Here is a 16,291-nt window from a genome sequence, read left to right on the forward strand (position 1 = left end):
AGCAGTGATGCAGACAGAGCCCTCAAATTTCGGCTTCACGTGGCCTTCACGGATTCAGATTCACATTGGGCCTGAGTCTACATCCATACAACCCGAAGGCTGGGAAAAATCCTGTGACCCTGACACCTGTGCAATCCCACTATTCTGTGTTGCATTTTCATCTTTTCCTTTTATAAAAAAAAAGGATTTATAGCTTCCAGAGATAAACTGCCCAGTAGCTTGTATAAATTATTTCCTGGCCTCACCTGCATCACATCCCTTAAGTGTGTCTCACCTCCTCCAGCTTGGAAACCATTCCAACATATGGTTGGATGTGCCCTTGCTGGCAGTACTGAAGCACCGAAGATAGGCTCTTAGAGAAGACGGGAAAGTTCATTTCTTTGTATCAATCACAGTACAGGCCCATGGCAAAGACATTCTTCAGGAGCAGAAGCTTGGCTGGTACAGAAGCAATGTTTCCTCCAGCAAATCCCACCACCACAATCCTGCCCTCCCAGGCCAGGCTGAGGACAAAGAGAAGAAGAAAAAGAAATTATAAAAAAGCAGCATACATTTCACACCCATTAAGAAGGCTAGTCTCATAAAATAACAAGTGACAAATGGCGAGGATGTGAAGAAATGTAAGCCCCTGTGCACTGTTGGTGGGATTATAAAATAGTGCAACTACTACAGAAAACAGTATGAAGGTTCCTCAAAAACTTAAAAATAGGTTCAGCAATTCCACTTTTGATATATATCGAAAAGAATTAAAAGCATGGTCTCAAAGAGATGTTTGCACAGCCATATTCACAGCAGCACTATTCACAGCAGCCAAGAGGTAGAAGCAACCCAAGTGTCCATCAACAGACAAATGAGAAACAAAATGTGGTATATACATACAATGAAATACTATTCTGCCCTAAAAAGGAAGGAAATCCTGTCACATGCAATAACATAGATGATCCTTGAGAACATTATGCTAAGTGAAATAAGCCAAACACAAAAAGACAAATTACTGTATGATTCCACTTATATGAGGTATCTAAAGCAGTCAACTCATAGAAACAGAAAGTGAATGGTGGTTACCAAGGGCTAGGGAAAGGGAGGAAAGGACAGTTGTTGTTTAATGGCTATAGAGTTTCAGGTTTACAAGATGAAAAAGCTCTTGAGATCTGTCACACAACAATGTGAATATAATTAACACTACAGAACTGTACACTTGAAAATGGTTAAGATGATAAATTTTATGTTATCTGTTTTTTACCACAATACAAAAAAAGGAGAATGAAAAAAAGAGCAATGTACATTAATTCACAGAGACAGAAAGTAGGACAGAGGTTACCAGAGGTTGGGGAAGGGAAAAGAAGTAGCTAATGTTTAACAAGTATAGAGTTTTGTTGGGGATGATCATGCAACATTATGACTGTATTTAATGCCAGTGAATTGCATACTTACAAATCATTAAAATGATAAATATTAGGTTATAGTATATTTTACCAACATTTTAAAAACCAACATGTATTATATCCACAGCTGGGCACTCCTCTTGACCTTGCAAAGTGGCAGGAGTGAACCATCATTTATTACTTTGGGCTTCTCAGTAAAAAAAAAAAAAAATGCTATATATGCCATTTTATATGCCATATGTTATATATGCCATAAGCAAGGTATTAGGGAACCAAAGGAACTAGATAATTTTATAAGGGGGCCCACTTTAGAATCAAGGCTGTTGAGCCAGGTGCCGTGGCTTAAACTTATAATCCAAGCACCTTCGGAGGCCAAGGCAAGAGGATCACTTGAGCCCAGGAGGTCAAGACCAGCCTCGGCAACATAGTGAGACCTTGTCTCTACAAAATATAAAAATATTAGCCAGGCATTGTGGCACATGCCTGTAGTCCCAGTGATACGGTTTGGCTGTGTCCCCATCCAAATCTCATCTTGAATTGTAGTTCCCATAATCCCCACATGTCGTGGAAGGGACCCAGTGGGAGGTAATTTACTCATGGAGACAGTTACCCTCATGCTGTTCTCACGATAGTGAGTAGGTTCTCCAAAGATCTGATAGTTTTATAAGGGGCTTTTCCCCAGCACTTCTCCTTGCTGCTGCCACGTGAAGAAGGACATGTTTGCTTCCCCTTCCACCATGATTGTGCGTTTCCTAAGGCCTCCCCAGCCATGCTGAACTGTGAGTCAATTAAACCTTTTTCCTTTATAAATTACCCAGTCTCAGGTATGTCTTTATTAGCAGTGTAAGAACAGACTAATACACCCAGCTACTCAGGAGGCTGAGGCAGGAGGACTGCTTGAGCCCAGGATGTCAAGGCTACAGTGAGCCATGCAGCCATGATTGCACCACTGTGCTCCAGCCTGTGCAACAGAGTGAGACCCTGTCTCAGAAAAAAAAAAAAAAAAAAAGAGAGAATCAAGACTATCTATTTAACTACCTCAACCACTTTGTGGAAGAAAATTGGGCATATAAACAAATGTCATTCCATTTGTTTCCAAATGTCTGAGTTGTACTGAGACAACTCAGTTTGAAGATGATGAACTTAGGAAGCAGGAATAAGAAGACATACATTTTAATGAGGGAAGGACCATTTGCTTCATACAAAGACTTACTTTAGGATTCCTTTAACACGTGCCTCTTTAGAGAATTTTAAATAATCTACAAAAATTCATAAGTATTCTGCAGCCCAGTATGAAAAGTCCCCTACAGTACTATTGCTAAGCAATGAGTTACAGAAACAACTTTTGCAAACACCTTGTATATAAAATATGTGTATATTTGCTTGGCTTTTGTTTTTTGCTTTTCTTCTTTAGAAGGGCAATGAGAAGCTATTGCTAAAACGCAATTATCCAGAAGGCAAAGAGGAAGGTAAGAAATGAGCCAGTTTTACCAGCTCTCTATCCTGGCTTTCCACTTGGACTACACACTCCTTCCTTTGCTTCTTCTCTAAGCACAGCACCAGGCATGGTGCAGAGGTGAGCAAACATATAGACTGCCTACCACCCAGCTCAGGGGCTAGAGAACCAACTGGATCTCTTTTGTGGGTAGGCTACTGTCTCTGCTTCTGCGACTTCTACCTGAAACTGAGATAAAGAGATAAACTACAAAATTATGCTTGCCAGGATGACATAAGAAATGAAACCAACGCTATCAGAGTACTCCAGAATCCTTGGTTGAAAATGGAATGAGAATTGGTGTGATACAACACTCCTACTAAATCTCCAGTGATATTTTTTAAATAAAACAAGTCAAGGAATTACCTACGCTGCTGGCTGCTTCAGAAAGCAGTAAGATCAGAAGAGCCTGTACCTTGGTCCACAGTGACCTGGGAAAAAGGGAACTGCCACTCCAGTAATTCTAACAGCTGAACAATGCCCTCTGCAAGAATTCCCCACAGACATGGATATAAAGTTGTTAGTGGGAACTGGCATAGCTGTATTTAACACATGAATAATTTCTAAAGCATTTGGCATTGCCAACTAGAGAGTCTGCAGTCATTTTTTTGGATATTTTCCAGTTGGGTATTTTGTTTTTGCTATATATAAGCATTTCCTGATTTTCTCTGCTTCTATTCCTTTTCACCCACCCACTCACTGTTCTCGTTGATGCTGATGCCTACAGGAGAAGTGAACAGCGAAGATGAGAGAGAAGCAAGGCCAGAAGGAAGGCAGAGATCAGGAAAGGTTTCAGCTCTAGTCCACTCTAGACAGACCATCACGTACCTGAGGACAGCCTTCAGGCAGATGTCTCCTCCCACCATGTCGATGGCCACATTCACCCCGCCCTAGTCCACCAGCTTCCTCGCTGCCTCCTTCAGCCTGCTCTAACTGTAGTTCACGCTGGACTGCGCACCCCTCTGCACCGCCACCTTGCACTTCTCGTCACTTCTGGCAGCAGCTATATTACCTGCATCAAGAACACAAGATATCTGATTATCCAGAACATGTCTCAAGAAAGGGGTACCCCACCTACCCCATCTCCAGCCAAAGGGTGCTATTCAAGGAAATCATTGTGACCTTGCTGCCCTGGCATTGGTCTTGAGCCCACACATCAGGCCCAACACACAGACAATCTCACTGGCCCCTCCATGCCCTACTAGCCATGAGGTCCACATTTCTAGTAATCCTGGAACCCTAACAGGGATAGCTAGAAGGTGGTTCAAGAGACACTCAGAAAGTCTTCTCAAATGCAAATGAAAACCACCATTTATTGAGCATCTACTATGAATCAAGCAGTAAGGACACAAGATGGATCCTTTAGAGCCAAGAAAGCAAGATACATCAGAGTGATGGGGAAAATAAAGAGGGGCCCAGAAATGTAAACAAGAGGTACCCTACCTAAATCTAGAGGATCAGGAAAGACTTCCTAGAGGGTAAAACATGATTCAATAGAAAGATCTTGAGGTTAGAGAGATCTTAGTCCAAATCCTGGCTTTGCCACTCACTAGCTGTGTTAACCTAGGCGAAATACTTAGTAAGAATTAATACATTTTGTTACTATTTGCCAGTTAACATTCTAAACGTTTTACATATATGAATAACTCATTTAATTATAATAGCCCAATGAAATATACAGTATTATTATCCTTGTTTTATAGATGAAGAAACTGAGGCAGAAGAAGTTAAGTAACTTGTTGCCCAAGGAAGGTCGCACAGCAAATGGGAGACAGAGCTGGGGCGCAAACCCAAGTAATTCATCTCCAGAGTCCATGCATTTAATCTCCATACTACCTGCCAGCTTCTCAAGGTTTCAGTTACCTCATCAGTAAAGTAAGACATTTAAAAAATTATCGGAGGCCGGGCACAGTGGCTCATGCCTATAATCCCAGCACTTTGGGAGGCCCAGGTGGGCAGATCACAAGGTCGGGAGTTCAAGACGAGCCTAGACAATATGGTGAATCCTCCATCTCTACTAAAAATACAAAAATTAGCTGGGCGTGGTGGCACGCGCCTGTAGTCCCAGCTACTCAGTTACTCGGGAGGCTGAGGCAAGAGAATCGCTTGAACCTGGGAAGTAGAGGCTGCAGTGAGCCGAGATGTGCCACTGCACTCCAGCCTGGGTGACAGAGCGAGACTCTATCTCAAAAAAAAAAAAAAAAAAAATCAGGGGTTGGGCGCGGTGGCTCACGCCTGTAATCCCAGTACTTTGAGAGGCCAAGGTGGGCAGATCACAAGGTCAGGAGTTCGAGACCAGCCTGGCCAATATCGTGAAACCCCGTCTCTACTAAAAATACAAAAATTAGCTGGGTGTGGTGGCATGCACCTGTAGTCCCAGCTACTCAGGAGGCTGAGGCAGAAAAATTGCTTGAACCTGGGAGGTGGAGGTTGCAGTGAGCCAAGATCGTGCCACTGCACTCCAGCCTGGGTGACAAAGCAAGACTCTGTTTAAAAAAAAAAAAATCTCCAGGCTAAAGAGAAAGGAAAAAGAATTAAAGGGGACACTGTATATAAAGCACTTGGAAAACAAAATGTTAGATAAACTGAAGCCACTGTAACACCATGCAATCATTTATTCTATTTGAGCCTGAGAAGAACATTATTGAGGAGATATAATTACTCCCAGTTTACAGACAGAGACATAGACTCAGAGGGCTAAAGCAATCAACCAAGGTCGTTCAGGTAGCAGGTGTTAGAACAACTACTCAAGCCCACTGCTGCGTTACTCCAAAGCCCATGCTTTTCCACTCCATCACCCTAGCAGAAAGCCATACCTAAAGCCTGAAACAGACGGCATAGATGGTGGTGAGCAATACTATGGGGAAGTTTGGGGTTTGGAAGTCTCCAGAAAAGCTGCAAACACTCAAGCATTGCCTAGACATGCCTCACCACGGGGCAGCACCCACCAGCCCAAGCCCTTTAGTCTCAAAGTGAATTTGCAATGAAATACTCCAAGAACACTGGTGCCCTTAAAAGATTCCAAACTTACTCATAACTATTTGAAACTGAATGCTTCCCTCAAATATTCCCTGGTGGAACCCTGAAATAGTTGCAGTTCCCTGAGGGCTATTAGCACACAGTGCCACAGTGGGCATACACTGCTCTAGGGTCAGGCACCTGAATTGAATCCCAAGATTCTCCCTAGATCTGCATGAGACCTGCAGTGAACCATTTTCTCTCTTGGTGCCTCGCTTTCTTGATCTGTGAAATAGGGATAATAAACACTTACACTACCCATCTCTCAGGGGCTTTGTGAGGATCAAGGGTAAGATAATTGCTGTGGAGGCACTTTGGAAGCAATATGAAATGCCGTGGATTCAGGGTGTAATCAACATGACCTGTTCCACATAGGTGGCATAGTAACATTTCTATTTTTGCTTGCTTTTGTTTAAAACCATTATTGCTGTTCAAGAAAAAACAGATTAGGTTAATTTTAATATATTAATTAAAGTGAGCTTTTCTCTCTACTATTTATAACAATTTAGAACTATTTAAAACAATTTGTACAATTTTATCTTTCTCAAAATGTTAAATAACCAATAGCTCTAGACAATAAAACCAATTACAGTCTCTCCCCCAAACAGGAGCTAAAAGCCAATCCTTTTAACATGAAATGTGTTCATATTACTTGAGGAGCCTCCTGGTATCTCTGATTACTTTCAGAACTCACAAGTCCTTCCCAAATGGAACTTAATATGAGAAAGGAGAGATGTCCCCTAAAGGAATTCCAGACCAATCCAATTATCTCCAGACCTATATACCTAGCTGCCCTCTGGCTATCCGATTGCATGCTCCACAGGAACCTCACATTCAACACACAGAAAACCCAACTCACTATTCCTGCTTGTGTTCTCAATCTCAGTAAGATGGCAACTCCTCGAGTTAACTTAGTTTGCTCCTTCCCACTCAATGTCTAATAATAACAGGATTCTTTTTAAAGAGATTCTTACTGACATGCCCCGCCCTCTAATAGGCACTGCACGTGTAATCTCAGTATTCCCACAACAACTCCATGGAGAAAGCATTCTTTTACAAGTGAGAAAACTGACGATATTAAGCTGGAGGCAGAGCTGGAATCTGAACCTACGTCAGGCTAACTTTAAAGTCCTTGTTCTTTTGACTAGAGCAGGATGCTCTCCAGGTTCCAAATTCTCTCTTTTTTTCCACTTCAGTATCTCTCAATGCATTGCTTCCACTGCCTTGGTTCAGGTAGCCTATCCTAATCCTGGCTTGGATTGCTCCAAGAGCCTGTCCTGTTGCTTCCAGACTACCCTTGACCTTTCCCCTATCCCTTATTCCCATGGCTACCAGAGTGAACTTTTCCAAATGCAAAAATATCATGTCACTTCCCTACTTTAAATCCTCAACTGCTCTCAATAGCTTCCAATAAATGTTCAAATTCTTCAGCCCCACACAAGGCCCCTCGTGATCTTATCTCTGCCTTCCTCTCTAGAGTCACCTTCCACCATTTCCCCCCAAGGTCCTTGGCTCCAAAGATGCTATTTGCAATTCTCTGAATGCACCATGCTAGTTCCTAGTTCTCTATCTTCTAATAAGTCTTCCCACCACTAAAATGGCCTTCACTTCCCTTCTTCCTCTATTCAACAGCTACCAATTATTTAAAAGTCAGCTTAAATGTCCACCTTCTCTAAGAAATCCCCCTTTTCCAACACTCACAGCCTCAGAAAGATACTTCTGAAGAGACCTGAGTCTTTTTTCATTATTTTATTCATTCATTCATTCAGTTAAGAAATAGTTCTTGAGGGCCTACTATGTTCTAGGTACCATGCTAGGTGCAGGACTATAGGGATGAGCCACAGAGACACTGTCACTGCCTTTATGGGGATTACAGTCCAGTAAGAGGGAGCCAATAACCCGATAATGACACAAATAACCACACCCTGAGCTATGTATTATGAAAGAGAAGTAGAGGGTGCTGCGAAATCACATACACAGAGGAGGGAGAGGGGACTCACCTAGACTGAGGGACAGAGAATACTTCTCTGAAAAGTGACATTTGAGTTTAAATCTGAACGACAGCTCTGAGCATTACAGGCAGAGAAAATAGCATGTGCAGAAGGCATGAAGTGGGTCAGTCCTTGCCAGGGTCTAGTAGCCGGAAGGATGAGTGATTTGCTTCTAGGCCCCCTCCCTAGTCTGTAAGCGAATAGATGGCAAGACCCTGCTCTGGGTTACTTTATATCCCCAATGCCTTGCACGTGGTTTTTAATCAATGAATGAATATACTGTTTGAATAAATATGTGCTTGAAAACTGGAGTTAGGATTTTTTTAAATGGTGACTTTAACATACAAATACCTTGGCCTGAAGAACGTTTGTTGTCACATCACTGCAAGGCCTGTGGCTCCAGCTGCTGCCATCACTAAAACAATTTCAATTTCTCTGTGCCAACGAAAGATGAATGCTACTTCAGAAACCTTCAAAAGTCAACCAGTAATATGATTTCACAAATAGTTTAGGAACAGAACATTTTAAAGCAAGAATGTTAGAGGTTGTTTCATTCAAACCTTCGTATACATCTGTTCTCTACCCTGTAAGCTTACGGATGTGACTTCTAGATTAGCGTTAATTTGGTTCAGTTTTGAAGACTTGCTAGGAAAAAGATTCCTAAATCTCTCTAGGTAGCCTCTCCCTCATATCAGTGGCAACCTTTCCTTTGAGCTACCACTCCAATTTATTCTTCAGAAATTCTATCTTAAAATCCTTCTCATATTAGATACTGCCCAATGTTACAAGGTGATGAGCATGTTAGAAGATGAGTTGAGCCACAGCTCAACTAAACCCACCTCTCTGAAACAATTCTGGGTCTCAGCTCTCTAAAAAGATCAAGAAGCAGTATGGATGCTCCAGGTAAAGAGTCAAACTTCAGCACCTTTTCTTCTGAAATGTCCCATCTGGCACACTCAACAAGGCCTCACAGAAACAAATACCATGGGCCTCTAATAAACTCAGAGTGAAATGGGCTTAAATAAACCAACTCTCACACTTTAGTATTTGTTATGAGATCTCCAGAGTGGTCACATTTGAGAGAGGTATTTCTCCAATTCACACTGGCCAAGTTCACAGTCTATCATTTCCTCTCAGACAGAGGGATGTCCTCACAGTCAAAAAACCCCAATCTCAAGTGGCTACCTCCCTTTGGCCTGTCGTCAGCCAAAAGGAAGGGAAAGGAAGGGAAGAGGTGGGGCACGGCCTTGTTGGACACTTCTGAAACCAAGAGATGAGTACCTTCTAGCCTTCTGTCACCTACACAGTCCTTACCCAGGCTGGGAATGGGCCCGATGCTCAAGAGCAAAAATTGCAGTGCCATAAGTTATAGGGAGGACAGCAGCTTCTTGTAGGGAGACCTTTTTTGGAATCTGCCACAGGTCCTATAAAAGAGATAATAGTGACTTACAGATTGAGTGTATGCACCTAGTCATAAAGGCTGCTCAGTAAATATTAGGATTTGATTCAGTGACTGATTGGCAAAGGGAAACACCTGCCCATAATCAAGCCCAGTGGAAGTCAAAACTAAGCAAGCTGTAGCAGATTTCAGGACTTGAATGCATCAGACTTCACAACCCCAAGGCTAGCATCTGGCTCAGGAAGGAGCCAACAGGTAGAGAACTGAACACAGATCACGGTACTGTGATGGGTGAATGGTCTCATATGTCAGTTTTACCTCAATAAAGCTGGGGGGGACAATTGTGTACTGTCCACCACCAGGGGGCACCATTCACACCCGGCACAACCATACTAGACTACCCTGGCTGGCTCCATTCCCAGGGCTCTCTCTTTCACAAGCTTTGTGTCCGGGAGTAGCCCATTACATCCAGCTCAATGCCCAAAACCAGTTTTTCTACTAAAACTACCTAGTCCAAATGAACAGCCAGCTCAAGGACTCAGAAAACAAAATGTTGTTCTTCATTAAAACACTCAACGCAAACAAAGCTCTGTGCAAAGTGTCACGTTAATGAAGAGAAGGAGTTTAACATTTGAAAAAATGAAGTGCTTAGCTCAGAAACAAGACATGACCAAACAAACACAAAGAAAAAGAAGGAGAGGGGAAGACAGGAACGAGGGATAGGTGGAAATTAAAGAAAAACAAAGGAGAAAAAACATCTTCAACCATTAATCTTGAGTGGTACAGATACCTTCTGGTCAGTGACGCATTCTTCAACCATACAATTAAAGTTTCTTATCTTTAATTGTATCTCTATCTCCCTAAAGGAAACATACCATTAAAGATATGTGCAAATGCATGACCTTGCATTCCTTTTCCTGAGTTAATCAAAAAAGAAAAAAAATGCACATCTCTGACTCCAAAAGACACAGGTTGGTCTTAATTATCTATTCAGAGTTAATGTTTAGTAAATAAAATAGTAATTCTCTCAATACCACCACCAGATTGTCAAGCCAATTTGAGGGAGCACATTGGAGACGATGAGATAGAGTAAGGCAAAGGTTGATTTGAATTAGAAGCCCAGTCTTAACTTCACAAGAGGCTCAAGTTCTCTGTCCTCTCAGTTAAAGACTGAGGTGCCGCCTTTTATTCATAATAAAAAGTTTAATGCAGCCAGGAACTTCCAATGACTTCCTTTCCCCAATTCAGAATTTCTTTCTTACCTTTCTATTTAGGTTTCCCTTTGGTGTCTGCAGGCAAAAGCCAGTAGAAGCAAGACCCTTCGGCTACAAATGAAGTTAGCATGTTTTCATAGCTCCATGTATATTGATTCCCTAGACTTCAACTAATTTACCTCTTTAACTGTGCTGACATCTGTGCCTGTCTCCAACACTGTCCCAGAAAACTCCATTCCTGAAAACATATTGTTTAAAGATTAGGTTATCTGTAAAACACAACACCATGGAGATGAGAAAACACTGATCGACAGGCTAGTCCAACAGCTTTTGGAGCTGAGGGAGTTTAGGTGCCCTTCCCCCTCTCCATATGCAGGCAGAGAGATAAGGGTGTTATACCCAAAGCAGATGAAAGTAAACATAAGATTTCACAATCACAACCTGGGAAGCCATAGCAGTCCCAATCTTACCACGACACAAATGAAAATTTCAAGACTGTGCAAAAGCACAGAGAATCACAGGTACACAGATACTTTTGATCCTAATCACTGGGACCCCCTATAGCACCCCAATGACAATGTTCATCCTATTTATCTGTTTTCAAGTCTCTTCTGCTGGACTATAGGGCCCTCCCTCAAGGACATGAACTGTGTTTATTCAGACAGTACTTGGCTCAACTGGATGAACTGATGTCTGCCCTTTCCTCTTTCACCTCTGAAATTTCTGAAGTAATTATAATGTTTCCTACTTGAGCTGCCAGGGGAATAACTCAATTGAGTATGACATCTTCCCCCCAACCAGTATTTCAGCAAATATAAACAGAAGGAAATGGTTCCAACTGTTGAGATACAATCAAATACCCTGAGACCAAAACACGGTAACTATTTGCAATCACTCTGTCTTTAATAATATAGATCTGTATAAAATATACATGTACTATATACATGCTAAGCTATACTTATATCCCTTTAAACACATTTCAACAACTAAAATCAGTCACTTGTCCACATGTTCAGAATCTAGAAGTAGATTGGGAACAAAAATCGGACAGAGGGCTGCTAAGAAATCCACACCCTTTTCTTCTCTCTGATCCTCTGGCATTATGTTTTATTGGGAATGTGTCTGTGAGGCTGAAGTTTTAGCTGCACACAGATGTCTGTGATCCTTCAGTGAAGAAACAAAATTGGGGCAATATCAAGCAAGGAAAGGGAATGAATGACTAGGACCAACGATAATTCTGGTGAACAGAATTTTGGTGAAAATTCATTTGTTCATTTCTTCATTTTTAGAGTATTTACTGAGCACCTACTAAGAGCCACATACAATGCTAAGCTGGGGGATATAATATTGAACAAGACAGGCACAGACTTTGCCCTCATGGGGCTCACAATCTAGTGATCCCAATTCACAGTGAGATGGACACATCTAACTGAACCATCACTGATGGCAGGCAGACACCAACAGAGCACTGCTTGAGACCAAGGGCATGATTCGGAAAACTCCCTGTATCTTTTTTTGCTGAAGCAGTCACTTGGTCTCCCCATACTCACCAGGTATGAAGGGAAGATGGGGCCTTTTCTGATATTGACCATGGCAGATCAAAATATCACCAAAGTTAACTCCACAGAAATGGACATCAACTCTGACCTACAAAGGAAATAGAGCTGCAAAGCAGAACAGTACACATCCATGGAGACAATGTTCATTCAATCATACCAAAATAGTTACTGAATGACAACGACATGCCAGGTACTAAAGTAAGAGCCGGCATACACTCAGGAGGCAAAATGGGCAAGGTCTCTGCCTTCATGAAGCTAAAGTATAGTAGAGAAAACAGATATTAACCAGGTAATAATTAAGATACATATATTAAGTTATAACTCCAGTACCAAGTGTTAATGATATAAATATATGGTGCTATGAAAGCACATAATGGAAGGATTTGACCACTTGGGGAAGTCAGGAAAAGCGTTCCTAAGTAAGCAACACTTGAACTAACAAGTAAGAGTTAACTATTCAAAGTAGGAGGCAAAAGGCTTGGCACAGACAAAAGCAATGGCATCTACAAAGACCTACAAAGACACTACAGTGGGGACACAAGAGACTTTGAAGCCTTACTGAGGACTTTTTTTTTTTTTTTGAGACGGACTCTCACACTGTCGCCCCGGGTGGAGTGCAGTGGCGTGATCTTGGCTCACGGCAACCTCCGCCTCCCAGGTTCAAGCAATTCTTCTGCCTCAGCCTCCCAAGTTTTTGGGATTACAGGCATGTACCACCATGCCCAGCTAATTTTTTTTGTATTTTTAGAAGAGGTGGGGTTTCACCATATTAGCCAGGCTGGTCTCGAACTCCTGACCTCATGATCCACCTGCCTCAGGCTCCCAAAGTGCTGGAATTACAGGCATGAGCTACGCGTCTGGCCTCCTTTCTGAGGATCTTAATTTTCATGCTATAAACAATGGGAAGTCATTAATGAATTTTAAACAGAAGGGTAAAATGATCAGCTGTTTGGGGAATCTGGACTCCTTTAGTCTAGTCCCAGATCCCCAACCTCTATGTTTTGCGATAGTGCCATAGCTGAGGCAGACCAACAGCAGTGTAGCCAGCAGTGTAGCCAGGCCCTGTAAGCCGGTGGTTCTCAAAATGTGGCCCCAGACCACTAGCATCAGTATCACCTGGCATAGGCCAGGCACAATGGCTCACGCCTATAATCCTAGCACTTCCAGAGGCCAAAGCAGGAGAATCACTTGAGCCCAGGAGTTCAAGACCAGCCTGGGCAACCATCTCTACAAAAATAAAAATTAAAAAATTATCTAGGAATGGCGGCATGTACCTGTGGTCTCAGCTACTTGGGAGCCTGGGGTAGGAGAACCGCTTGAGCCTGGAAGGTCAAGGTTGCAGTGAGCCATGATCATGCCACTGCACTCCAGCCTGGGTGACAGAGTGAGACCCTATCTCAAGAACAAAAAAAAAAAAGAAAGAAATTCAAATTATCAAGCCCCAACCCAGGCTGACTGAATCAGAAACTCTGAAGATAAAGCCTAGCATTCTTTTTTAACAAACCCCAACTGATTCTGATGCATGCTAGACCAGGGGTTCCCTACCCTGGGGCCAAAGACTGGTAGCCTGTCAGGAATCTGGCTGCACAGCAGGAGGTGAGCAGACAAAGCAAGCATACTGCCCAGCTCTGTCTCCTGTCAGATCAGGGGTGGCATCAGACTCTCATAGAAGTGCAAACCCTATCGTGAAATGCACAGGCAAGGGATCTAGGTTGCGCACTACTTATGAGAATCTAATGCCTGAGGATCTGAGGTGGAACAGTTTCATTCCAAAACCATCCCCTCCAACCCCCATCGATCCATGGAAAAACTGTCTTCCACAGAACTGGTCCCTGGTGCCAAAAAGGTTGCGGACCGCTGTGCTAGACAACCACTGTCATAGACCAACACATCCCAACAGGGGTTGGAATCACTGGAAGAAATGAAAGCTGAGATGCCAAAGGGATGATATTGATTTGTTTGTACAGAGGTGGCCATATTGGTGAGAAGACATTTTTATCTACAAAATTCATTCATTCAACAATTTTTTAAGCTTCTGCCACATGCCAGGAACCATTTGAGACTTCAGGGATTTAGCAGTGAGTAAAACTACATAGTCACAGCTCTCATGGGCTAATTCCTTACAACGCAATGTCTAGACAAATAACAAAACAAAGGAGCCTAGCCCTCAGCCTGGACCCATTCCGTGCAGAACACATCGGTTATTGACAAGTATACACAGGGTACACATGTGTTCTCCAGCCACTCCACCTAGATTTAAGGATGATTTGAGGATGAATGTCATTCAGCATGTGAATCCCAGGAAGTAGTGCTCATCCAAATAATCCGTGTTAGCCATGTTAGTTAACAGGTTCCATGTTGGTAACACTTCAGGGTTACGGCTGCCTTTCTCCCTCTCCCTGGAGGTCTCCAACACTGAGACCCACTGCCTGCTTCACACTGTCTGAGGTTCTCATCTCCACACCAGATGACACTGTGTTACCAGAGTGGTCAACAGGCAGGGCCAAAGTGACTTCCACATTTCAGTGGACCAGCTGCCCACATCCCTAAAAGAATCCAATCCCAAATCTCTGCAATACACCAGAGGCGTATGTTCACATGGAAACACGGGGGTTGCCGGGCTGGTTTCAGGGAGGCAGAGGCCGAATAATTCGATTCCGGCACTGAGGTGGAACGAAGCAGAGGATGAGGTCTATGTACCTGTGTTAAACCAATAACTTGCACATACAAAGTCATGTGCAAATCAAAATTCTCTGTTTCTAAGGCAACAACTCTGAGCATTGAGAAAGAGGCCTATAAGCGTGTTTTGGGGGAACAATCTTCCTTTAGCACTTTAGACCTTGGAAAGGACTTCAACCTCCTAGACCAGGACGAAGTTGCCCTCCAGTCTCTGGGTCGCCCCCTCGCTTGGGAACTGGGAACTTGATTCAAGAAGGAAGCCAGCGGGGAGTGTGTGGTGGCGAGGAGAAAGGGAGAGTAGAAGGGGATAAGCCAGCCCCCTACCTCGTGAGCCCGACGGGGCGGGGGGCCACCTCTTCAATGGTCAGGGTCTTCAACTCTGCGCAAATCGCGGCGCGGTAGTGCCGGCCGCTGCCCTGTCCGGGTCTCCTGCAACACAAAACAAGGGCAGGGTCAGTCGGGCAACCCTGCCGGGAGCACCCCAGGGCTGCCTTGCGGGGCTCAGGGAGGAGTCGGGGTTGCACCTGCAGACCCACGCCCGAGGGAGGCACTGCGTGCAGAGCACGGCCGCCACGGCTGGGCCAAGCGACGGGCGGAGGGGGAGTGGCCGGAGCGCGGCAGGAAGAGCCAGACAGCGCCGCCCAGCCCCGGGAGAGCGGAAGGGCGGCCCAGGAGGCCTTCTGGCGACGAGCCCCGGCAGCCACGACCCAACCCTGGCGGGGCGGCTCCGGCCCAGTGCGCCCGTCTTCTTCGGCCGCCGAGCCCAAACGAGCGCGCGAGCCCCCTGTTGGGCCTCTCTGTAGGTGGAGCCGACTGGAAGAAAAAAAGAAAAAAGAAAACACCAGGAAACGGAATTAGATTACCCGAGATTAACCTTCGTTGGCATTTTTGTAACAAATTTGGGAGACTTTTTTTTTTTTATAGTTTCAACTTTTCTTTTAGATTCGGGGGCTGTGCAGATGTGATCTGGGTATACTGCATGATGCTGAGGTTCAGGGTACGAATCATCCTGTCACTTCGGTGCTGAACATAGGATCCAATAGTTTTTCAAACCTTGCCCCCCTCAGAATTGGGAGACTTTTTAAACCACGCTTGGCGACATTTAAATAGTGGTTCTTGGCTGGGTGGCTCACGCCTGTAATCCCAGCACTTTGGAAAGCCAAGGCGGTGGTGGCCAGTGTCTGTGGGCTCAGCTACTCGGGAGGCTGAGGCGGGAGGGTCGCTTGAGCGCAGGAGTTGGAGGCTGCGGTGAGCTATGATCGCACCACCCTGAGCGACAGAGTGAGACCTTCTCTATAGATTAGATAGACAGACAGATGATACATAAAGGTCCTTGGGTCCTCTGCAGTGCAAAAAAATCCTAAATGCACAGGTAAAGTCTTTATTTATTTATTTATTTATTTAGAGACAGGGTCCTGCTCTGTCAGCCAGGCTGGAGTGCAGCGGCACTATTTCGGCTCACTGCAACCTCCGCCACTCAGGGTCAAACCATCCCCCTGCCTCAGCCTCCCATGTAGCTGGTACTAATAGTTGTGCGCCACCACATCGGGC

The 16,291-nt window shown here is 44.0% G+C and overlaps 1 protein-coding gene across 1 annotated transcript in view; it reads right to left on the bottom strand.

The window, feature by feature from the left end:
• Positions 1–15,563, bottom strand: part of LOC100426576 (uncharacterized) — a gene marked incomplete at its 5' end in the record, with an annotated part of 30,923 nt that extends 15,360 nt beyond the window's left edge. The window contains 4 exons of the mRNA XM_077982095.1: positions 246–503; positions 3,709–3,892; positions 15,065–15,169; positions 15,265–15,563. Of these exons, the coding sequence (XP_077838221.1) occupies positions 3,889–3,892; positions 15,065–15,169; positions 15,265–15,563 (408 nt within the window). The remainder of the gene's footprint in view (positions 1–245; positions 504–3,708; positions 3,893–15,064; positions 15,170–15,264) is intronic.
• Positions 15,564–16,291: the final 728 nt, after the last annotated feature.

Source organism: Macaca mulatta, chromosome 1 (genome assembly GCF_049350105.2).
Source record: "Macaca mulatta isolate MMU2019108-1 chromosome 1, T2T-MMU8v2.0, whole genome shotgun sequence".
Classification (NCBI taxonomy): Eukaryota; Metazoa; Chordata; class Mammalia; order Primates; family Cercopithecidae; genus Macaca; species Macaca mulatta.